Source organism: Polistes canadensis, unplaced genomic scaffold (assembly GCF_001313835.1).
Source record: "Polistes canadensis isolate GaletaPanama2010 unplaced genomic scaffold, ASM131383v1 scaffold_27, whole genome shotgun sequence".
Taxonomy (NCBI): domain Eukaryota; kingdom Metazoa; phylum Arthropoda; class Insecta; order Hymenoptera; family Vespidae; genus Polistes; species Polistes canadensis.
Genome location: NW_014569574.1, coordinates 481,381 through 508,232, shown reverse-complemented (window position 1 = coordinate 508,232; position 26,852 = coordinate 481,381). Strand labels below are relative to the sequence as shown.

The window sequence follows — 26,852 nt, the reverse complement described above, 5'->3', positions numbered from 1 at the left end:
TTCATCGTTCGATAAAACTTTCGATATTCCCATACTTTCAAACGTACGAAATAATTTGTTTCCTTTTCTTTCCACGATTGAATATGAGAAAGTGGAAAAAAAAAAGAAAAAAATCGGAGTAATTAATTCCTTCGGAGTATGTTTTGTCTTTCCCGATTATTATCTTCTTCGTTGGTGATTTTGACGCATACTTCCGTACGAAACAAGAACGAGAAAGGTATTCTTTTCTTTTCTCTCCGTGGCGTTCATTATCTCCAACGAGTTGATTCAAGAGAGAACGACGACGGATTAATCTTAACGACGAAGGAAACTGTATGAGACGTCAATCTACGAAACAATGCAACAGTTGCACACTCAACATACATATACGTGTACACGTATACACACATGGTTCTCCAGTGGATCGTGAAAAGGAAGAAAGTAAGCGAGTAATTTAACGACGTTCTACTTAAAACTGTGTGTATACCGTGAAAGTACTGTCATATTTCTATGAAAAATAAATTTAATTCTATAAAGTAAACGTTAATGAAAAATTAAATAATATAATATTAAACGTTAAATATGGGATTCGAAGAAAATGAAAATATTTAATAACGAAGAATATTAATACGTTAACTAGTTTTAAATTAATTTTGTTTTGTATCAAAAAAAAAAATAAAAAAGAAATAAAATAAAATTAAATTGTATAATGTTAAACTTATAGTATAATTTGTACCATATCGTAATTATATTATGATAAATGTAACTTATACTTAATTTTTTCCTTATCATGCAGTAATCGGTAGACACAAAACTAACAATTATTTTTTTTTTTAGTAAAAACATTCTAAAATTGTGGTAAAAAGTAAAAAAGTGTTATAAATATTGTCCCTTTTCTCTACAAAAATTATATCCTTTGATATTGGTTTTGCTTTTATAATAAAAAAACAACGAAGATAAGTAATGAAATTATGCGAAGCATCCTGTATAATGAAAGATGTATGGATACACGCAACGTTTCTCTCTCTCTCTCTCTCTCTCTCTCTCTCTCTCTCTCTCTCTCTCGCTCTTACTCTCCTGGAATGCTGCAACCTATTTGGCCTATTTAGTAACGACAAGACGTTAACTCAATGTGACGTTTGAAACGTCACGTCCGTCGATCGGACGTGCAACACCAACCGCGAATGGTCTACCACTAAAATTGCACGTGACGGATCTACAACTCGATTTCTCACTCCCAAGGAGATACGCACGCGTGCAAGAAAATAATACTCCATGGATATTAATTTGAAATATTTATGCCGTGCACGGATCAATCGTTTTAAAAAACAATTTTCTAGTTTTTACAATTCATACAAAATTAATTGAGAATTAATTAAATGAAACTAATCGACATGATGCGTTTAATACTTTTTTATCATACGAATTGAATTTACGACATGAATTAAGAATAGAGGAAACAGTATAATTGGTTGAACAGATTCGCAAAAGAGAGAAATTTTCTATTCGTTAGTAGCCAAGAACAACTTCTAACATTTATAAAATATCATTAAAACGGGTTCCTTGAAGATGTTAACTGTATGAACTTGTTTGCAAGTATCTTTTGTTTACACTGTAAGGAAAATAATATAATCCTATTCTCGACTGAGAAAGAGAGAGAGTTAGTAATAGTAGTAGTAGTAGTAGTAGGAACAATTTTCCGTTTGTAAAACTTAAGAAGATAAATTCAAAAGCAAAACAATCATGAACAACACCTCCTCGGTATATCTTCGAATATACTTCCAATTTTCCATCCCGTTTCTATTTTCTGTATCCTGTTTTCTTCACTTTTGATTCGTTTATATTGAAAACTTCGTCCATATTTCTTCCGTCTATATACGCAAATAAAAGATTCGTGATTAGTTGTTACTCGATTGAGGAAATAAATCTCGCGTGCAAATTAGTCAAGATGATTAAATGTAAATATGATGTGTATATCAAAATAAAATCAAAGAACCAATCAACAAGAAGAATTTAAACAAGATGGCATCTCTCCAAGCTCCATTTTAAAACTTATTAGTTTACTTCCAAGAAATAATTTGCTAAATATTTATGAACAATGAACACTGCAACATTAAAGAAACTGCCATTTGAAAGATTTTTAAGTAATTCAAACAATAATTTTGTTAGTTACAATTTTGTTAGTCATAGATTATTGCTTACCTTTGAAGGTTTGATAGAACTGCGAAAGATAGGTTAGAATCGATAATCGATCGGGTATGGAACAGGAAGCCATATCTTCGGCGTCTAAAAGAGCGGGGATTCCTAAATGCTGCTCGGCAATTCTGAATGCCAGCTCGTTGTTCCCGTAGACGTCGTCCTTGTTAAGGCTGTTGAAATCGCTGCGAAATAAAGACAAAAGGTTAAGAAAAAGGAAGAAAAAGGAAGAAAAAGAAAAAGAAAAAGAAAAAAAAAAAAAAAGAAGAAAAAGGAAGAAGGAAAAAAGAAAAAAAAAAAGAGATTGAGATCAAGGTTATATTCATTAACGACGTTAACGTCATTGACGTCGCTGTCGTGCCGTGCAAATGGAGTTTTATCCGAAGCTTTCAACAATTAATAATTAACATTTAATCTTTTGTTTTTTAATTATTATTAGTATTATTATTATTATTATTATTATTATTATCATCATCATTAAATAATATTAAAATAATAAATATGTGAAAATTTATTTTTCCTTGGATACATGAATTTTCGAGATGACGTTTTTTCCCAAAATTTGTCCCCAAAAGCAATCGTAGCTGAAGTAATAACCACAAGTCCACCCCTAACTCAAAGATATTTCTGACACTGTCAACAAAGATTGGCTAAAACTCGAACGTAATATCGGTATGAAATCGTCGTATTAAAGTTGTTAATAAAAGGGTGCTACTCAAAAGACGCGTCATATCAACGATTTCGAGGATTAACAAAAAAAAAAAAGCGCGCATATTTTATAGGGGGGAAAAAAAGGCAAACGAACAAGACGATTTATTACTACGTAGATACTACTACCAGCAGGGTCAAAAGAAACTTGTTCCTAACAAAGGCTATAATAAAAAAGGAAGCCTTAACGTTACTGAAAGATGCATAGAAATCAATGCGGGCTTGTTCGTAGAATGCAACATCGATCAGTTTCGATGTAAACTGGTGAATACGCGATTTGTCAAAATCGAGGATAGAATTCGAAGAACAGGAGCGGATATCGGTTATTGGTTTCCTCTCTTTCACGTATTGTCGAAAAATCAGTTGGATAAAATTAGATTTCAATGTCTTCTGATAACACGTTAATCGATAATTCATTAATAATTTCATTAAAAACCATTTGAAATTATAAAAAAAAAAAAGGAGAAGATATCGAACGACCAACTGAACTATGTGTATGTAAAATATAATTTTTTTGAATTTCTTTTTTATTTTATTTTCCCCAAAAGGAAGGGTTATCCTTATACCAAAAACGTTTCTATTTTCAGCAAATCGATATGCATATACGCGCTACCGTCGGCTTATTACTCGTCATTCCGAGCAACGAGCATGAAATTCTAGGTCGAAAGTCGTCAGGACATTCGACATTGGCACTTGACCTCGCTCCTACACGACACGGTCGCATCTTCCTATCAAAAATTTTTCCGACCGTTTTTATGACTCCTCTAACTCCAACCCCAACCCCACCCACCCAATCCCCCCCAACCCCTTCCCCACCCCATTCTCCTCTCTTCTCCTTTTTCTCTTCTTCCTCTTCCTCCATATGAAAACGATGGAAACGTAGAAAGGGGAATAGGGAGGGGAGAGGATGGGGGAGGGAAGGGGGACAGGAGGAGATCGACTATAACGCTCGAATTCCGACGCAAAGCGCGTACTTGTCATGCTGAAACAGCTTTCCGACGATATTGAAACTAAAGCTGACCTTTCGAGAATGAAAATATTCTGCGATTCTCGCTTATTGTTTAGAACGTTTATTGCTAATCGGATCGTCGTTTTATACGTTTGTAGAAAATATTTATACGCCAAATATTCATTGGTTTGGATAATTAATTTTGTTAAATAATAATTATCGTATTTTATATTCGAACAAAGAATACTCTATTATTTTATAATAATGGCCAACCAAATAATAATATTTTATATTAATATATATGTATAGTATATTCAATAATATTAGGATATAACAAATTCCTTCGAAGGAAACTCTCGCGAAAGCATGCCATAACGAAATAATTAAAACTATAATGAATGCTATTTAACTATTCATTTGATTCACCAATAATCTTCAATAACATCAACTTCCGGTAAAGATCACGCTCCTCCATATAATATATACACGCGTTGTTTTTTTTTTCGAATAATAAAATATCAGTATAGAAAATTCTTAATCATATTTCCATACAAAGGAAATAAGGGAATGAAGAAATAAAGAAAGGAAATGTAAAGAATACAAAAGGTTAAGCTTGAAATCAGGAACGTTTGCGAAGGATATCGCATTCAAGTAGCGTTCGTGGGATCGGTGAATGGTTACGAGAAGAAGAAGAAGAAGAAGAAGAAGAAGAAGAAGAAGAAGAAGAGGAGGAGGAGGAAGAAGAACAGAGAGACGAGTAATTTCTCTGATATAGAGAATACACATACACACGAAAACACGACTCACTTGTACACATGTAGGAGTAGCTATATCTCATTTATACATATGTTGTGTATTATATGTGTGTGTGCATGTGTGCGTAGCAAGCATAACCGGCTCTTCGACTCTTGGCAATCGACCCGAACGTGCTTGTCTGGGACGAAAGACGAAAGACGATGACTCAGAGGTCCAGCAGACCGGTGCCGCCACACCCACCCCGAACCCCCCTTTCCCTTACACCACCACCATCACCTCCACCTTTTCCTTCTCCCTCTCCCTCACCCCTTTGTGCCATAACCCTATCTCTCTATCGTTTTTCTTGTCGTTTATTGCTCGAGCAAAAAGTTCTTCTCTCTTTTTCTCTTTAGCTGCATCTTCTTTTTCTGGCCGCCATTTTTCTTCTCAGCTTCCAATAATCCCAGCACAGAAACCGATAACGCGTTCGATTTTAACCTCTTCGGGATCTTAATTTTGAATTTCGATTATACGTTTATATTGTACATGGAAATTGGTATGTGTTCATTTTATTTGTTGGAAAACAAGAGAATAAAGTTGATTACTTATCTCAAATGACGATTGGTATTCGTTATTTCGTTAGGAAATTCTTTTTTTTTCTGTTTCATAAAATTAAAAAGGAAACGTAAGATGGTTATATATAGTATTTGAATTAATTCGAACGATGTTTTAGCCCACTTTTCTTTTTTTTTCTTTTTTTTTTTTTATAAAATACGACCAAATTGTGTTATTTTCCAAGGACAAGGATAAATTCGAAAGTGAGATCGTTCCGAGAGATGAAGACATCAGATTATACGTCGGAGAGTCAACTTGCGAAGAGGGATTCAGGAAGAAAGAGAATCGCGTGAGAATTTCCTCAAAGAACGGGCTTCCCCCTCCCACCGGTGAAAGTGAAACACCAAACAGGTGTTCCTTCTTACCAATCGTAGACGCCAGATCGTTGGATCAGAAAAAGGCGGGAACCTTTGAGCGGTGAAATTCAAAGGTCATCTCGAGGATTGCCCAAACGAAATACGAAATACTATATTGTGTAACTAATTTCATAAATAATTTAAACCATAAAAAAATCATCATTACGCGTATAAATTGGTTTAAAATTGAAAAAAAAAAAAAAAAAAAAAGAAAATTCGATCACCATACGCATAAAAATAAAAATGATTGAATCAATTTATAACCTGTATCCTTCGTTTCTTTTTTTTTTTTTTTGATTTCATAATAAAAACTACGAAAAACAAAAGAAATATAAAATAAAACTAGGATGGGAGAATAAAAAAAAATAAACCATCGTTGAAAATAATACAAGAACAATGGAGTACGGCGATAAATTTTGTTTGTTCCCCCAAGGAAAAAACCATTAATCAACACAGAAGCAAAAGAAATCGGAGAAGAGATTTGGCGAAAGCGTGTTCGCGCATGCGCATAGATTGTAGAACATTTTCCTCCCTTGATCATTGAGGGGTGCGCTCCTCTCATCATGCTCTGTTTCCCGATCGATTACAAAAGCGGAATGAGGTGGGTACGTACTAGGGTGAAAAACGATAGCGACAAATTCCTTTCTCATTTTTTTGGTAAACCTCGACAACGGCAAACGCGCCTCACGGATAATTTTATTTTATATTCTCTCCGTAAACTGGGTTATACGATTTATATACAGGATATTTAAAAAGAAAAAAGAAAATTTTTTTTTAAATGAAGAAAAAAGAAAAAAAAAAAAAAAAAGAAAACAAAAAGGTTGAAGCCAAACTTGTACTCTATGTTAATTAGGTCGAGTAAGTAGAAAAAAAAAGTTTGTACAAATTTAGGTCCGAAAATGTTTTGTTTTTTTTTTTAACGCATGTAGTTTGTAATACTTGTGAACGTAGACATAAAAAATATTTTAATTAATTTAAATTCAAAAGATTTCTTTTTTTTTTTTTTTTTTCTTCTTAAGACTGCACTCGCGTACACGCACGTATCCTAAAAAACGTAATAATAATTTTAAGCTTACGTAGCTTACGTAGAATAAGGACGATAATTTACGAATAGCGAAAGCAAGAATATAGATCGTTAGTCATGCGATTTAACGTTAGCGTGATCTAAGGTAGCCGCATAGTCGAAGGCGTAGTTCATAGTCCCGCCTTCTATGTCATAGATTTATGTTACGGATTACAATCTCGTTATGTCAAACGTGTTCCTCGTTTTATTTTCATACAGCAACCAAAAAGAACATATATACATATATATATATATATATGGTTTTTAAATTCTACTAGAGATGATACGATCAATCCTATATTTTTACGAATGAATTCCATTTATCATAGGAACGATTTCTATTCCTATAAATGCAAAACGATTTTCGAATTCTTTTCGGTATATATATATATATATATATAAAAAAAAAGAATAACCCGTTATTTCTATTCGAACGATGGGGGAACAACAGACTCATCACTCTGTCGGAATATGAACTAAAAAACATTTGTAAGGTAGCCAAAAAGTTCCTAAAGAATTTTGTTTCTTTGTTTTTTTTTTCTTTTTCTTTTTCTTCGTTTAATATCTCTTCGCGTACTTCATGAATAATTGAGAAGAAATAAATCTTGCTGTTCAAGCTGAACCCTAACTCTCGCAAAACCTGCCATCGAAAAATATTACTCTCCCACATTTTGGTCCACCATTGATTGGGCTTCAAAGAACCACAAAAAGAACAAACTGAATCAAGGGTTTGAGAAAGGAAAAAAAAAAAAGGAAAATTCATTTCGTTGTCGAAAAAAAGTGTAACACAGAGGAAACCCAACGGGTAAAAAATTTTTTTATCGACCAGAAAACGAATGCCCGAACACGCAATACGAAGGATATCCGTTTGCTTTCTAACGATTAGATTCAGGAAATTGAAATTTCCTCGATAGAATTCCACTGTCTGGACTAGCCGTGTGTGCACACGTGCATGGATGCATGGAGGATATGTGAAAGAGAGAAATATAGAGACAATATCGACCAAAGACCAATTGAATTTCTGCTGGACATTGATTGGAAAATCTGAACAAAAATATTCAAACCATTTGTAAATCGTGTAAACGGTTTCTAATTAACGTACGCCGTTAACTTAATTTCTTGTTTCCCAGTTGATATTTTTTTCTGCATTTTGCGAACGTGTAATACGTGAACTATGAACTTTCGAATTACGACATGGTGGGTATAGTACATTTGATTGATGTAGATAGGAAAAAACAGTAGAGTCAAGGAAATAAAAGGAAACTAGCAAATAATAGAAGAAGTCGAGTTCGAATGTCAGTGACCGGAGGCGCCCTAAAGTCGTCATGCTGTAGGCTATAGTATCGATCTGTCTCTTTCTATCTCTCTTTCTCTTATTTTCATCATCCCCATAAAAAAGAATACGAAAGTGATCGATAGACCACTTTCATGATTTATTTACTCGAGAGGGTGAGTCAATAATTATCCGCAATGTGATGCTATTTTTTGTGTGTTGGCTATATAGTCGAGTGTGCTCTTGTATTTATATTTGAGCTTTTCCTGTTACTAAGGCTGGACAGGTTTGAACAATGCTCGGCTTGGTTACATTTTGTTTATCGTGACATTAACAATAACCACTTCGCTTTGTGTGTTAACCAAAAAGAACATTGGTCATAATCCACCGAAAAGTTTCTAGGGAGTTTTTAGGACAGTGACTGAAGGTCTCTGTCTAGTTGGCCTCTGTTGAGAACGGTAGAGTCGACATAGAAGGAAGAATGCAAATATTAATACGGGATAGTAGTTAGATAGTACAGTCAACACACGAAAGAACGCCATTACATTGAACATAATTATTGACTCACCCTCGTGTTTATATTTCATGTGATATAAGAGCGCTAAATTAGATAACAACCTCGAAAGGAATCCATTGTTCTTTTAAACAGCTGCAATACTTCGTTCTGTTCTTTTTATTTATATATTTACTCGGAACGCTAAAGATACGAATGTCTTCGAGGTTAGGATCGCCATTTTGAATTTTCAATAAAACATAGACGTCGATCAATCTTTCCCGGAACAAATACGACACTCTCTTTCTCGAGATATTATCTATCCGACATAAAAATAGAAGTGAATGATGCATAAGATCGTTTGGAAAGAGTCTCGGAAAACAAGCTTTAGGTTTCTTATCAGGTCGTAAAAGGTGTTGGCATACTATATAGCTCAATAATGTGCTCCTACAGGAAAGGTCGAAGCCGTTCTGCATTTTGCACATCATGCGGTTGCTGACTCGTCCTCCAACCAAGACAGTAGTCAGGGTCATCGTAACACAAACGTACGAGGTCAGCACGAAAGTGGATGAATCATCGACAGTCCAACAGTGGGGGTAATCCGTTTGGTAGTTAGCCATACGCGATCGACAATTTTACGACTACGATTATACCGATGATACGGCATTTCATTTCGTTACTGTGATTTCTGCTTGACCCTTAATCGAAATTTCGATAAGTGTTTTTCTTTCTTTTTTCACAGATTTCCCTCTTAATTGTTGCAATAAATTATTCATTGTTATTTGTTATTAATTGTCAATAATTCGAATACTTTATCGAAATGACGTTGTTTATTTTTGTTTTATTTGATGCGAGATCTCGAATTTGACGACAGAAATCGTTTAGCGGAAAGATTACCGAGATAGGAAAATGTTATTTTCATGAAGGTGTTATACTCACATGAGGTCGGGACGAAAGTGATGAATCATGGCGCAAAATGCAAGTCCATCTCGCCAGGAGGTGGTCATGTTCTGTACGTTTACACCCGGATAACCCTCGGTTATTCGTCTGCACCAGAGCTCGAGAGCTTTCGTACCACGTTTCTCACCCATTTTCGCTTCTTCCAGGTTTCCCTTTTGTGCTTTCTTCCGGAAATACGTCACGTGTCTTCTCGCCCTTGTTTCCGAGTTTCACCGAAAAATGATGAAATATCTTTCGAAATTTTTGTTCTCCTCTAGCTTTGTTCCGTAAGTTATTTCAAATCTGAAATCAGAATAGAAATTTATTTAATTTTAGATTGAGAAGGATTGAGATACCCTCCTGCATAATAATCAAGAATATGAATAAAAATGAATCCGTTTTTGTTATAAAAAAAAAAAAAAAATGACAAAATATTGAATTAAAATTAGATTTTCTATTTTAATTTTTTAAATCACTTGTCTGAGATTAAAAAAAAATAACAAGAATCCAGTTTGAAATGTATCATTCAGAGTAATGCATTTATATTACGATTGTAAATCGTGGTCGTTAGTTAGAAAAGACTACTGCGGACGTTTTGTCGAACGTGAAAGTCGCTAACTTGTGTCGTGTAAAATATGTACCGGCTCGAGCGTGAAGTGTGCAATTGGTACTCTCGGTTAACTATCATCTCATAGAAACAGAATGAGAAAGAGAGAGAAAAAAAAAGAAAGATCATTTCTCGAAGTTCCAGTTTAAGATAAGTGCGATAAGAAAGAGAATGATTGGAGAGCTTGTTTGTATTTCCAGTTGACCAATCACTCGCGACCGAATGTTTAACATTTCTTTCTATTTCTTTCTTCGACGAGTAACTTTCGAACCGATCGTTTGGAACGTCTAAAAAAACGTCACGACACAATTCGGTGCAGTCATTTATTTTTCTGGTTACACAGAATCATAATCTCATTTATTATTTTTTTTAAATAAAATTATTTTTCTACGATTTCTAGCTCTGATATTAAAACAAAAATCAACCAGAAATCTCAACTGGCCAGGAAATTAGAGTTTTTTCTTATTCCTAACTAAAAATTGTAAATGGACGTAAGAACTTTACAAAATGGCCGACACGTATACGAATTCATAATGAATTAAAGGTTAACCACGTGCTCGCGTTGACTTTTTTAATTTAAAATTCTTTTCTCAACTCGCACAGGAAATGAATTATTCTCGATTGGGGTAACACGTATTTCATAAAGTGATTTATCACAACTTTTTTTTCTACGTGTCGACATAACTTAAGAATGGGAGAAAAGGAGAAAGAGAAAAAAGAAGAAAAAGAAAATGGAGAGGAAGAAGAAAGAAGAAATAAGTAAAAAAAGTTGTTCGAAACGACTTCTCCAGAACGAAACCACTTTCGTTTTCTCGTCGATTGAAATGACAGCTATAAGAGTTACTATCCAAACGACGTTGTCGTTTAAGATCGATTAGTTCTCGATTAGCCAACACGTTTGAAACGTTCCCTCGGCAAATGTTTGAAAATGGCGCTCGTCCCGGATGGGACAAGTCACGTGGGGCATATTAGAAAGTTTGCGACGTAAGAGTGCGCTGAGGTCGAAAAGGGTCGTGGTGAACGACGGTGATTGGTTTATGACTTATTCCAAAAAAGGGAAAAAAGGGAAAAAAGAGGTATAGTTGGAGAAAGAAAGAAAAAACTTATAAAAAGGGTAAGAAAATAATATAAAAAAGAATGTACAAAGAAAGAAAGAAAAAGAAAAAGAAAAATAAAAATAAAAAGAAGAAGTGGTAAATGTGACGCACCGCTTCACGTTGGTTAACGGGAAAGTACTTTAAAACGTCTTTCCTTTTATATATTCGGTATCTGGTCTAACCGGTTTCTAAATACAAGAGAAAGAAAGAGAGAGAGCACGACAAATGCCGCCTTCGGCTTCGGAGCTTTTACAAATGGCAAGTCATGCGCATTAATCTCAAGCTGTTGTGCCGCGAATCCGTTTGCTAGAGCTCGGAAAAACAGTGAACGTGTGTATACGATGGACCCTATTGGGTACCGGTTTCAAACTTTGTACGTATGTATTTACTTGCATTACGTTAGACGCATATATGTCTATTTCAACGATAAATCTTACATTTTTTTAACTCACTGATATATCTCTAGCTCAAATTTAATAATTCGAAGCAGTGAACCGACACGGAAAGTCTTTCTCTTTGTCTGCAGAAAATCGATTTGTTTTCTTCACAGAATATGAGAAACTGGGTTTATGTATATGCATAGATTCTATATATGGGACATCGTATTTTTATTAATATTAGTATAAGAAAAAAAATGGATTAGGAGAAAATAAAAGTTGGGATTAGAACACCTATCGGCAATCCGATACGCATTGTCATAAACCCTTTTACCTCTAATCTTACGCAGTTCATTATTGTCAAGGGATTAAATGTACTCTTCATAGCCATGATTTTACAACTGGCTTATGACATATTATTTTGAAAATCTAGACTACCCAAAACATTGTAAATACTCAGGTATCTTACTGGATATCCAAGGGATCAGTTCCAGCTGAAATAGGGGTTTGGAATTAGAGATCTATTCTTCTACGTTGCTAAACTGACCAATGTCTTGTTAACTTTCATTGATTACGATGGCAACTTAAATTCTAACGTCACTAAAATGAATTATTTCATTATTCATATTTCTTCTAATTTTTAATTCTGGGATAATTAAAAGAATAAAATCATGATGACTTAACAAGACGGTAAGGAAAAAAATAGTCCGAAAAATGTGACTGAAATGAAACTCGTTGAACAAGTGTTCCATGTCCTTTGAAAGCGGAGTTACTCGAATACCGTCGACAGGAGGTTGCCTTTAAGTCGAAGGCTCTCGGTGATTAATGCTCCTTTCGGTCGCGATCCGTTGCGAGTGAAACGTAGGTGCTCCTGCGGAATAAGTAAAAGTTACATGTGGCGAAGTAGTCGGCCTTGTTCGCCGTTTGCCAAGAGTGCCGCGAGGTCGTTGAGGCCGTTCCTACAAATACGACGATGATGTCACGAAGGAATTGACCCGAGAAGATCTTACCAGAGATTATAAATCTATCTATCTATCTATCTATCTATTGATGATCTATCGGTGATCTATCGATCAACCCCATCGATACCATCCGTGTGCTATTTTCATTTCCAAAATGGCGGCCTCTAGGGAACGCAAGCAGATGCGCAAATAAATTTCATCAATTTCATCTATTTCAACGTTTATCTATTTGAGTACCGAGCATGACGTCATCGAGAAACAACGATCAACCAATTAGGTTACCCTATTCTATAAAGATAGTTCAAATTGTACGAGGGATGTTCGAGTAAATCCCAGGATAGCTTTTCCACGAGGAATTCTAAACTGCCATTGTTGGAATTACTAAAAATAGAACCACTAAATTTACTTCCTAATCTAACCGGTTTCTATTTTTTGTGTTCCTTTTTTTTTCTTTCTGCGTTTCTTATAATTTGCATATCTTTAATTAGTACAAAAAAAAAAAAAAAGAAAAAGAACTTGCTTGCCTGACCTCGTTCCGCTTGACCTCTAATTCGAAGCTCGTTCTAATCAAAGTTTTTCATCGAATCTCGATAAATATATACCATATTTTTTAATGTAGCTTAGAAACTTGGAATTCGGTGTTATTAACTGCACGAATGATTATTACGATAACGAAAAGAAAATGATTTTTCGTAAAATTATTTAAAAGGAATGTTGTGTAAGTTAACGATCGAACAACGTACGTTCTCGGTGGTTCTCTTGGTGTGTTACACACACGGTAGTAGCGATAAAATCATTACAGTGAAAATGTTTCTGCACGGGCGTTATAACGAGCGATTTGAAAGATATAATGTGAGAGAATCGTTGGAAACAATCGCGGTGAAAGTAAACGAGAGAAAAAAAAGAAAAGAAAAAGAAAGAATTTCACGAGGCTTGCGAAGAATTCGATAGAAATTTTCTTCTTCTACTGTATATTCTTACATACATAAGGTATAGTAGGACACGTGTGATTATGGTTGCTGTAAGATCGATAAATCGAATACAATGATTTAAGTGATCATAAATTACATGACGAATAAGAATTCGAAGTCTGTCGAGAATAAGGTTAAGAAAATAAATGGAAAGAGAAAGAGAAAGATGTAACATAAAATTAGGTCTATAGAAAATTTTCGATCCTTTTATTAAAAAATAAAATAAAATAAAATAAAATAAATTATACAATACAATATACGAATAATTAGACATATTAGTATAAAATAGAATGCAGTATATGATTGTATGACAATAAAATGTTTGTAGATATAAATAAGACAGGGAGAAAAAAAAAAGTATAAAAGAAAATAAACAGAAAAAGGGAAAGAGAAGAATGAAATTTAAGATGCAGGAAGCGGTTTGCGAGGCGTAAACTAGAAAAAGTCGAAGAAACGCGGAAAAGAAAAGCATACTTAGCTCTCCTGGGGAGCGAAAATAGCTGAGTTCTTAAGTGATTCTTCGAAATGCCTTGAATAGCACAAAAGTGCGACCCGTAGATGCTCCGGAAGAACGAGAAATGTTTTCTAAGAAATTCGGATGCTCCGACAATTCTTTCCAAAGGTTCAGACATGTTCAGACGAGTTCAGACAAGTTTCAACTTATGTTAAGTAAAAAGATGGCTATAATATCGTATAGGGAAAAATGTCTTCCTTCCAACATGGCGTACAATTTTTATACTTTCTTCGAAATTAACATTCTTTTTTTTTTTTTGAATTGTCATTTAATAGATATTAAATTAGATACAAAGATAAAGAAACTTTCTCGCTAATTATTTATCGATTAAGTATAATTTTTCTATAAATTGTTTCTCGTATCAGTTAGAAATTATCACTTGTCGAATAAATTCAAGATTAGAAACCTAACCCAATTAACAATATTTCCCGTAGATCTACATGTAAAATGGAGACAGATCGAAAGTTTAATGATACTGGTTATCGATAAATAAAACTTAACGACTCTAATATAAAATAAAATAAGAAAAATTAAACGAGTTAATAATTTATGTATTATCGATTCAAAATGAAATATCACGGAATTCAGAAAACGTAGAAAATATTGTAGATAAATCGTTGGATGCTATCATAGGAAGAAGATAAAGAAAGGAAGAAACAATGGTTGTGTTTAGTTTGAAGGATATACAATTACGTAAGAAACGAAGCGACGAGAGACTCGAATGTAATACGCTCTCACAGCTTGGAGACTGAAAAAGGATCAAACGTATTCCATGAATCTCTCTCTCTCTCTCTCTCTCTCTGTTTCTATCTCAAAAGGTCGGTTCGTTAAACTCTCGTTTGAGAAGGGCTTCTCAAGCACGCTCGTCGAATCTTTCGAAACGGTAGCGTACACGCGTATTACCCACATGCAAAGAGATACTGTTATACGTAATAAAGAGAGGGGAAGAAATAAAGAAAAAGATGAAGAAATAGAAAAAGAAAGAAGAACATGCATACACGATAGTTCTTGTACGTAAACGTTAAAAGTCCTCTTAGATTTCGCGGGAGAAAAGCGAAGGTGTGCATAAGAGAAAGAAAAAGATAGAGAAGTGGCTCATGAAAGATTCATTCTTTTCTTTTCCCTTCTGTAAAGGTACCCTGGGGCGTTCTGATACACCTGCAACAGCCGACCAAACTAAGAAACGCACACCTCACTACACTACTACAACAACACCGGTACAACATAGCAAAGCATAGCATAGCACAGCGTACCACCATCACGACGAATCGGACACGCGCCAAGTTTCACGAGAGATTAGCTCGTCCTCGATATTTTTACAGTTAACCGCGTTCGTCCTGGAATCAACGCTATCTTTCTCCTCCCTCCTCCTTCTCCTCCTCACCTCTCGGAGAACTCTTCAACGTGTAGCAAGTGACAAGGTTAAAAGGAAGACACCGAGCTATCTCTTCTATACCTCAAGCCAATCTTACTTGTACATTCAAAAATGCCGACCCTATCTTTCGCTAATTTGCTGACCTCGAATACTTGTTTCTAACTTGTATAATAAATCCATGTACATTTATTATATACGTAAGGGGGTTAATAAATATGTTGGTTGGCTTGGAAAGTTTCTTCTATCGATTGTTTTTCGTCTTTGATGAATAAACAAATTTTGTAATAGAATGAACAAATGAATATGCATAAATGAAATTTGGAAAGTTGGCGTTTGAGTTTAATCGTTAAATTGAGTTTTATTTCTTTAAGAATGATTTTCTTTCAAATTCCATCTATCATTCTTATAAAACTTTCTTCGTACCGATAATGCGGCCGTGACTTGCTCACGTAGGAACGATTTTCCCGCGTCTTTCGAAGGAAAAAGGAGTAGTGTTTCTTACGCTCGAACGATCACCGTTGACTGACTGTCCGTGGTGAACGTGTAGTTCATTCATGCTTTTTTGTTAAGTGGAACGTATTCGAGAAACGAGAACTCCGACGACCGCCATGCTCGTCACTGTAAACTTATATATATATACAAAGATACATGTATGCACTTCCATAGTGAGTATGTGCGAGTGTATGTATCGTTGTGTAAGCACAGACGACTCCAAGAAATACTTTCATGGGATCCAAATATATAAATTAGTCAAATCAAATTAATCGTGTGTCAATTACTTTAATTAATTAATTTACAATTAAAGTATTTAATATATTGAATTTCATGCTATTTTATTTTGCTGCTGATTTTATCAACTCTCCTAATAATTTGATTGGAACCGAATGGTGTGCCATCATTTCGAAATTACTTCACCATCTAAATTTGACATTTCCGGTCATTTATTTGTTGCATAAATCAATACGATTCCCCACGTTGTTTCTTTTTTTATTTTGGTCTCTAATACTGTCATTTACATAATGCAAATGCTTTTAATGTGTCCGTATATGCATCATACATTTATACGTATATTTGTACAGATGCACGAATTTCAGACTGATTACCGTGAAAAAGAGGCGAGATAACAAAAGACGAGCTCCTCTTCACTCGCATTCTTTTTCGTAGACACTAAGGGCACCTCGAAAGAGTACTTGGAGGTATTTGTCGAGCTACCAACGACGTGCGCACGATGAGTGTCACTCGACGAGCTCTTCTTTTCTTTTCTTTTTTTTCTTTAACTATGACTGCCCATTCAAATGAAAGCTTTCTAAGCTCCTACTATGTTTTATTTAAGGTACCGGGCCCACTCGACCGTCAACAAAGGGAACATACAAAAAAATGTATACTGAACTATTAATTACATTATTTAGCTAATAAATAAAAATAAAATACAATCATTTTGTTTTATTTATCGTGGTTTACTATTCTTCTACTTACTACAACTTTTTTTAAAAGAAATTTATAATATTAATAATAATAAATAAAAAGGAAAGAATTGGAGAGAGAGAGAGAGAGTGTGAGGTTATGCCTCCATTTTGAGAACTTGACTTATTGATAAAATCGCGCCGTGTAACCATTTCCAGTAATTAAGGATTGCACTTTAACAAGCGTGTGCAATCGCGACGATCGCAAAAATGTCGAGGACTCTCCTCTCGTTTAATCGTAGCGAGTATACTCTTTGAATAAACTTACCAGGTGGTGCACGCGTTCGCTCGCTCGTACGACGGCCATTTAGGAAATTTATTGGCCAGCAAGCCGCTTGAAAATAAACGAGACGAGATCGATCAAATCACGTGCTACCTGCCACCGCAGAGGATTATTCGCGCCTAATTCTTTGAGTACGGATCTGAACGCGTTTGTGTTTTTCACGGGGATTGATCTAAATTAAGTAATAAACAAATAAATAAATAAAAAAAAAAAAATACAAAGAAAAACAGATCATACTAATCCCCTAACAAAATTCGTTTATTAAAAAAAAAATAAAAATAAAATAATAATAACGCCCTTACGAAAATAATCCGATTTGGTCTGGAGCTGCAAACTTGGTTAATTGTTGCAGGGATTTTATAATAAAATATCGTGTAAAGGATTTTTTTCTTTGTGTTTTTACTGCGCACAGATGAATACACAATGTTTTATCGATTGCCCTAATTTTTAATCACGCGAAATTACATTTGAAATGATAGTTATTATGATCACCGTTATCGCACGAGTTGGCCGATAATTAATGTCGAGATTTTCAGTATTTCCTTTGTAAACATCAATAATGTAATGTGTAATTATGTAATAGGTATTTAATTATGAGTTGAAGAATTAATAAATGTAGCTTTGTTTAATTGGATATAAATGCAATGTTGAATAATTCCGACATTACATATAGGCCAAACAAATATATAACAATATCTTATTAAGGATAAAAAGCAATAAAAAAAAAAAAAGGAAATTAGAATCGCGAAATTAATTTCAGTAACGAGCCCGTGGAAAGTAGAAATAAAGAGAAAAAATGAAAAGCGATTTGATCCAATGAGCCAAGGACAGTGTTGGTATCGTGGTGGTTGCAAGGCATGAAAACTATGCTTAAGTATCCATAAAGGTGAATAACGCGAACCGTTGGCAGATTTAACGACGCGGCTACAGAATATTACGGATTGTCTTACCTTTCCGTCGACTTTAACGGTGTAACTGTAATTTTCATTCGAGATTCAACCACAACCAGCTTGGCTACTTAGTTGATAATATTTTCGCGAAAACAGAACGCTCATTTCATTTTTCTCGGCCAAACGAGATATCTTTTTCTCTATCTTTCTCTCTTTCTCCGATTATCATTAGTGCATATTTAAACGTTTACCAACCACTCGTACACATTTCTACAGGATGTAACAAAAATATGAAGCTAAAGTTCGCAAATGGATTCCGCATACTTACAATTAGAGAAGAAAATTGAACTACACTTATAATAAGATGATACTTGAAAGTCTTGCAACTGAGAAATTAAGCATTTCCGGACTGGTGTTGATCTAACCTGTTTTTCTTTTCCACGTATGAGAAATTTATTTCTCAAGTTTTGCTGCGTATTTTTGTTACACTTTGTATGTACATACATGTGTATGCGCTCGTGTCAAAATCTAATAAGACTCTTCTTTCTTATCAGGAAAAAGAAATGTTTATTTTTCATCTACCAGTCGAGAAATTTTGCGAACAAAACTGATAAAACTGATTGTTCAAACGATTACATATAAGAATGCTCCTTTCTTTTTTTATTTTTTTATTTTTCGTAACTCAACGAAATAGTGTGCTCTTTTCACAATTTTATTCGACCTAAATTTTCGTAAGCAATATTCCGCAAAAAAAAAAAATGACCAAATCAACCTGACGATTGCAGAACGATGTTATATTATAGTGGGGATAAAAATAAATGAAATGCGCGATAATAAAGTGAAGAGAGTATTTTAGGGTGAATAAGATATGGAGGAGAAAAATAGTGAGAAATACTTGGTAGATAAGTTGGATCACGAGCCGTCATAAAAACAATAGGGAGACAATTTTCATGGAGTCGAAATTATTATTACCGAATGAGAAGGAAGAACAGGAGGAGGAAAAAGAGGAAGAAGAGGAAGAAGAAGAAGAAAGGAGAAGAAAGAAGAGAAGAAAAGAAGAAGAAGAAGAAGAATAAGAAGAAGAAAGAGGAGGAGGTGGAAGATAGGGTCTTGAAAAACGTTGGTGTGGGAAACGGTATTCCTCACTTCTTCCAAGAAAGTAATTTGAAGTTAGCAGGTAGGTAGGCGGTCACGCGATTCCGTCTTTCACGTGGAAGAAAGGAGAAGGAACGAGAAATGGTAGAGACGAGAGAGGGAGAGGAAGAAAGAAAAGAATAAAGATGAACGCCCGAAGAAAGAGAGAAGACTTAGCTCAAAGCAAACCGATCGGCCAAACCTCCCAAGCACGAGCGAACTTAAAGACTACCTGTCTGGATGAACTCAACTTCGGGATAATATTTCTTTCTTTCTTTCTTTCTTTCTTTATACTCTGTTATATGCGTATATATTAAGCCTATCAACAAATTCTATTCCATATTGTAAATAAAATAAAAACTAACATAATCATTTTGTTATTTTTACTCATCGGTATTTCAATTAACAATTTTTTAATCTCGATGGAAACTTTTGAGTTTACCGAATGGGCAATTATTTTGAAAACGTTCCCTGCCAAGTTGCATTCGACTATAAACGTCATTACCACACACGTGTACTTAAAACGATACACGCTCTAACTAAGGTTTAATATATCTGCGAAATATGCCTATATATTTGTTACTCTATTGGAAATTTATTTGTCTCTATAAAATAAATTATTAAAATATAAATAAATAAATGTAAATATTTAATAAATCATTTATGCGATAATTATAAGAAACAATGCGTGCCAAGGATCGTGTTAAATGAAACGTGGCCTTCAGGAAAATTTAATTTGCTAATAAAATGGCAGGTTTATAATTAAATGAAAATATGATACACATAACAATTATATTTGTTACATTTTCTATCGAACTAAAAAACGTAATACTCCTATTCACTATTATTACATTATCGAAGAACGATTTCCACGTTCCTAGATATACGTAATTACTCGATAATTCTACGAAAGAGGAAAAGAGACAAAAATTAAAGTAGAGTAGAATAGAATAGAATTGAATAGAATAGAATAGAATAGGGTAAAGTAGAGTAAAGAAAAGAATCGTCATAACCCTCTCTCGTTAGTACCCTCCTTTTTGTTCTAATCAAATCTCTTCCTTTCCGGACCATCAAGTTGCAATTAGGCTCGTAGGAAGTACGATATAAGCAACCTAGTAGTACGCTGATAGCTCCAGAACTGGATTTCAAACTCTAGATCGTTCCTAGGGATTATACGATAATAATAAAAGAAGAACAACATTTTGTTCAAAAAAAAAAAAAAAAAAAAAAAAAAAAAAAAAAAAAAAAAGGGGGAAAAAAAAAAAAAAAAAAAATAGGACGAGTTTTGTTCACGTTTTTAAAGAAGAACGAATAAACGAACGAACGAACGAACGAATGAAGGAATTAACGAGCAAGCAAGTAANAGGCTCGTAGGAAGTACGATATAAGCAACCTAGTAGTACGCTGATAGCTCCAGAACTGGATTTCAAACTCTAGATCGTTCCTAGGGATTATACGAAAAAAAAAAAAAAAAAAAAAAATTTTTTAAAAAAAAAAAAAAAAAAAAAAAAAAGAAAAAAAGAAAAAAAAGGGGGAAAAAAAGTAAAAGAATAAAAAATAGGACGAGTTTTGTTCACGTTTTTAAAGAAGAACGAATAAACGAACGAACGAACGAACGAATGAAGGAATTAACGAGCAAGCAAGTAAGAATGATGCAGGTTTTTTTCCGCACGATTGCACATGGCCAGACAGATACATACCACATTTCTATATACAAACACGAAAAAGGAAGAGACGAAAATAATGAAGGTAACGAGAGAGAAAGCGACGAATTTATCAAGATCTGCGTCTCGTTCGGTTCGAGTGCACACGCATACGCGTGTACAAGAAAAGAGGTGAAGGAGGGGGCAGTGGGGCGGGTGCGGGGGAAAGGTAAAGTGAGGGGAAGAGAGGGCTATTCCTCCGTAATTTCTTTGATCCAACCACCGTGAAAGGTTTTGCGTAACTCTCTCTACGATGTGACTCAATACTTCCCGTTTGAATATTTTTCTCCCCAAGAAGCCGCATTATGCACTTTCTCGCGATTTCCTGCTCGGCTTTCGAGATGTTAAAAGATGAAGGAGAGGTTTCTCTTCGCAAAGCTTGATCGCTACTACAACTCGAGGATCGATGAAACGTAACTCCGAGCAAAAATTCCTTTCCATTTCTTTTGATTATCTTTATATACTTTCTCTCTTTCTTTCTTACGCACCAACGAATGCGAAGTTTTATTCGACTAGCTTGTTAGGTTTATTGGTTGATTAATCATTTGATAATTTTATTTGTTTGTTTTGATCGGAAAGTGATCTTTTGCTGAAGCCACATTCGATCTTCCAAAAAGAATGAATAATTGTATCAAAGTATTCATAAGTTTTGTGTAAAATGGTGTTCCTATAAAGTAGTTCGAAAAATGGTAGAGGTTCCTACACAATATTGAACGTAATAAAGATAAAAAACTTATAATACTTTTACACTGAATCCTCTTATAACACGGTTAATTCATTCTGGGTTATATCGAAACTGTGTTAAGCAAAAATTATATGATGGAAACATTCGTTCTCTGATATATCGAGGGTTGTCCAAATTTATAGAGGATATAAAACATATATTAAATTGTGCTACGTGTTGAAAATCATGTTATATAAGAAAATGTTATGAATACTCTAACAATAAGGGAAATAAAGAATTAATGAAAGAAATGATGGACATGCTTTCTTTTTGTTTTTACGAAACATCCGTGAGTTTTTCAAGATGGACGTGACTCCTGGCGATAGGAGAGCCTGTTTATCGGCAAACGGCTACTTTTAGAAGGCCTCGTGAGTCACCAGCTTCCATGCAGATAGGCCGACATGAAGCTGCTGTTGCTGCTGCTGATCTTCCTTCTTCTTTTCCTCTTTTTCTTTTTTTTCTCCTATATCTTCTTTTTCTTCCTTATCGAAGGAGTAGAGTAATCCGCGGAGAACCATTAGAGTGGTCGCGTTTATCTTTCTACTTTCCACTAAACGGGATATTTCCTCTCTCTCTCGCGAGTATTTCCAAAGAGTCCACCAGACGACATTTTCGAACTCGTGACTCAGGCTTTTTTACGGTTCGTCGAGCAGGGAATAATCGGATTGGTGGTTCGCTAACATCGTAGATACGCAATATTTCCTGACCGTTGTATCTCGATAAGGACGGCTTCTATACGTGTATGTATAGAAACTAACTACTTACAATTAGATGTTATTATAGTACAAAATGATGTTCGACTTGATTAGAAATTAATTCATACAAAAAAAAAAGAAAAAAAAAGAAGACAAGATAAATTTCCACTCAATAATCCATTAGATTTCGATTGGTCAAAATTATTAATCAACTTATGGAAACTCGAATTGTATCTCCCCAAGATCTTTTTACAATCTCAATGTACAATTACTTAACTAATTAAAATAATTAATCAAAGATCGATAACACGGTGTTAAACAATTATAACGAAAACAATGAAACAAAATAAAGAGAAAAGAAAAAAGAAACTAATGATTGAGAAAGAAAACATTAGAGACCAATTGGTAGATCCATCAAAATGTTCTCTCAATATAATATGTATACCTGAATACAAAGAGAAATGAAATGAAAGGAAGAGAGAAATATATATATATATAGAGAGAGAGAAAAAGAAAGAAAACTAATTCGGCGTTAGGGTTCTCTCACGAATATCCCTAACTCTTGCACGCACGCACGCTAGCTAGAGAAACGGGTCGGACACACGGGGCTCGAAAGCCACGCGTGAACCGTGGGAACGAGTCTGAGCATAACAGGTAGTACGAGACCGTCACGTTTCCGTGCGCGATTCTGACTCTACTACTCTCTGCACGGATATATCTTTCATATACACACAAACAGACGCGTCCAAAGCGCGGCTTCTACACGTCCCGTATGTTTACGTCGACGTCTACTCGATAAAGTGCCTTTACACACGCTCAAATAAAATCAAAGATGTTAGTGCAGTGCGTGTGTGTGTGTAAGAAGCGCACCACCAAGTTCTCTATAAAAGAGATGATGCTCCTCTCCAACAACTGCTCTTACGTGCCGCTATTTCTCAATTATAATTGAGATCCTCTAAGAGAATGCAAAATGTAAATTAAAAAAATCTTTTCTATCTCTCTCTCTCTCTCTCTCTCTCTCTCTCTCTCTCTGTTTACTTTTTTTCTTTTTCCTTCTACTTTAGGGCGTATAATAAATGAAAGCTAACGTAATTTTAGGTTATTCACTCTTTACGACGCCATTTTTGTTTTCAATGCTAATCATCTCTCGGATCTCCTTCTTCTTTTTCTTTGGATTAGTTCTGTGAGCACGTATAACGTCATGCTGATTTTTCTTTTTTTGTTGTTGACGATAAACATTCTCATTATCGAATTAATTCCGATTTTTATCATAACTCCTCGAATTATTATTAAATGATAACATCGAATATACTTGATGCATCACTGTTAAAAAATTCGTTTCACGTGTTAAGAAATTTTTGATTCATTTTTGATAATTATCAGAGGATGATACGAAATCTAACGTTACTCCTATTTCTTTGCCATATACGTATGTTAATTTTAAGTTAGTTTTATACACGTATATGACTCATGCCATTTATATCGAACAAATTCCGATTTTTATCGTAACAACATAGTATCTAAAGTATTACTGTACGAAGATCAGTTACACAATAAAGAAAATAATCTCTAACGATCGCAGCACGAGGATAGACGATCTTTAAATTTAATAACGAACTCGATGCTATACACAACGCCAACCAAGATACTCGTTGAAAATCTACGCGCTTCGACGAAGGCTAGCCTTTAATTTACTTTAATGAAGCTTCGCTAAATACCGACAAGAGGAAAATTATAGCTAAATTTATCTAACAACCGTAGGGAATTTATCATCGCAATGCGGGACAATAATTTCCTTGAAAGTAAAAAGGATCGTCTTAAAACGTTAAAGGTTATGGCAATTAATAGATTAAATACATCCTACAGATCAAAGCTTACATACACACACACACACACGTATATATATAATATTTATATTTTAAAAACATAGGCTAAAATAAGATTATCATAGAATTATCAATGCAAATGACCTATGAGAGTCAAAAGACCAGCTTCGTTACAAAAGATAATCAAATTTAATAAGAAAACACATAAGATAGAGATAGACAGAGTCCTTTTAACGTACGTGACCTGAAAGAATCGATACGAGCACATATATTACATGGATTTATCCCGTATCTGGTTACACGAGAAAGGAACGTAATGAAATATCGATTTATATCAACTGCATATACATCGTATAATGAAAATATCGTTAATTAAAAATAAAAAATTAGATCGGCGACTTTGATGCTTAAAAACTAGAGAAAGACATACGAGTTCGGACACGCCAATAAAAAAAGGAAAACGAAAAACCTAACCTCTCCTTGAACTCCAGCATCACACACACACACACACACACAAATATATACATGTATCCTTTACCACTTCGAACCTACCCAAAATGTCTACCACTGCTATAAAAGATGATCAATAATTGATCTCAAATAATCCTACGGATCATTTTCTTTGTGATTTCAAATATCTATCAATAACCATTCTTAAAAGAGCAACAGTAGGATCAGACATATATTTATATTTTATAAGAAAATAAATATATAAATATATAAATAAGATACATAACACAAAAGATCCGTTACCTTACGTCATTGGTATGACTTATAAAATGTTGTTGTTTTCTTCTATCCTAAGGCATTAGCTCAGTCTCTTCTTCTTCTTCTTTCCAATGGAACATAACCGACGGTCGTGTACCTCTCTCGCTTTCTCTGTCCTTTTCTCGCACACTCTTAATTCTTCGACGTTTAAACTCAGTTCGTTTCTATCGATGCAGTGTGTCCTCGTCGTCGTTGTCGTTCGTCTTCGTCTCACCAGGCAGCAGTGTTTCGATTCAAGCAACGTTTCTACTACTACACAAAGACCTACCCTCTCTGTTATCTATCTCTCTCTCTCTCTCTCTCTCCTTTATTCCTTCTAACATGTGCGCGGGCGCGTCCGAATACGAAAACTAAACACACCAGTCTCCTTGCGTAATAACAAACACTACTTTATTTCTTTTAAGCAACACACCGAGATCAAATCGACCAATAGTTTTAAACGAAAAATACGGTGAGTTGAAAATCGACGACGAAAATTTATTCTTCCTAACCTCAAAATTACGCACGTCGTGTGTCTTTAAAAGAAAATCACGCGCCACATTTTGGAACCGAGTGAGACAGAAAAAGAAAGAATATAACCTTTCTCGTACGATGTTTTTCTTTTCTCGCCTTGACGAACTAACCGTTCAATATCGAGAGAAACAGAGAAGGGATATATGGGTGTGTATGGTAAGTAGGTATATATATAATATATATATATATATATATATATATATCTATTTCTATCTTTTTTCTTCCTTTTCTCACCTTATCTTTCTTTTCCCAATACTTTTCTCACTATCTCTTTCTTTCTCTCTCTCTCTCTCTCTCTTTCTCTCTCACTGAGAAGCAAGGTTCTATATATATATGTACATATATATACCATATGTATGATACATAGAATGATCGTGTAAACTTGACGTGTGTGTTGGTATATGTTTGTGTACGATGATGACCGGTAAAAGTGGAAGGAGAATCAGTCGCCGCTGCGTTGACGATGCGCGTGCGATCCTGCGACTGAGACGCCACGAGTGGCATGCTTAGTTTTACGCTGCGGGATTCAGGCTCCCCCCTCCCCGCCTACCAATACTCCTTCTCCTCTCGCTCCGTTTTATTTCTATCTCTTTCGCTCTACGGGCCCCGCCCGTGGGACACCTCTCTTTCTCTCTCTAACATATGCACACACAACATCACACGGTCTCTCACTTTCTATCCTTTTTTCTCTCCCTCTCGTCCTTTTTCTCTCCTTAAATTAACTTCTTTTTCTAATATACACACATGGCACACACGTAACATGCAACACAAGTTTCTATCTTTCTGTTGAGTTCACACGAGTGAACAACTCGATAGGGCGAATTATTAGCGTCGCAAGAGAAACGTCATTGTTCTTATTCTTCTTCTTCTTCTTCTATTTGATTTGATTTTTTTTTTTTATTTGCGTTTATCCCCTTTTATCCTCTAACATCTTTCGTCCACTTTTTTGTTCGAAAACAAATTGAACTTATACCGTGTGTGTGTGTGTGTGTTAGATAAAGGATAATAATAATTTATAGTTGTTACCATAGGCGTGCATGGTTTCTGGCAAAATTTGACCGCAGTTTCCTCCGTTAGAGCAAGCAAGCAAGAAAGCTTTTGTGCGAATCGGGTGAGAAAAAAGTTGACCCACCAGAATAACTGGTCGGCGATAACAAAAGGCTTCTACCCCTTCGTTCCTCCTCCCCTGCCACCTCTTCTTTCTTCTTCCTCCCTTTCTGTCCACCCTCTCCCCCCCCCCCTCCTTCTCCCAAGTTGCTTCTGAAATCGCGCGACGAATAATCGCAGTCTTCGTCCGTTATGTACAAAACGAAAGAGGAAGAGGAGGAGCGAGCGAGTTTCTTTCCTTTTTTGTTCCTTGTCTTTTGTCTTCTTCCTTTTTTTTCTTTTTTCTTTCTCGTCTTAAAACGAGAGCACGATAGAGTTGTTAAGAAGAGTCAAGGACACACAGCTAAAGATAGTACGAGGTAAGTAAATGAAAGAAATATTAGAGACATCCGATAAGAGAGAAATATTTGTCGCAGATAGCAAAGCCATTTTTGTTAGAACACGTTCAGATTGATAGGATTATTAGCTAGTGGAGTAATGAGATTGGCGGTAACAGTAAAATGTCTTAGCGTGCGTGAGTCACATACGTCAGAATGG

General features: G+C 34.9%; 1 protein-coding gene across 2 annotated transcripts in view; it reads right to left on the bottom strand.

Moving 5' to 3' along the window:
• The window catches only part of LOC106783869 (MICAL-like protein 1), a 39,327-nt gene extending 14,181 nt beyond the window's left edge, over positions 1 to 25,146 (bottom strand). For both annotated transcript variants that reach the window (XM_014742795.1, XM_014742796.1), the window contains exons 1-3: positions 24,681 to 25,146; positions 9,307 to 9,609; positions 2,182 to 2,360 (exon numbers count right to left, since the gene is read on the bottom strand). In XM_014742795.1, the coding sequence (XP_014598281.1) occupies positions 2,182 to 2,360; positions 9,307 to 9,458 (331 nt within the window). In that variant the 5' untranslated portion in view covers positions 9,459 to 9,609; positions 24,681 to 25,146. The remainder of the gene's footprint in view (positions 1 to 2,181; positions 2,361 to 9,306; positions 9,610 to 24,680) is intronic.
• Positions 25,147 to 26,852: the final 1,706 nt, after the last annotated feature.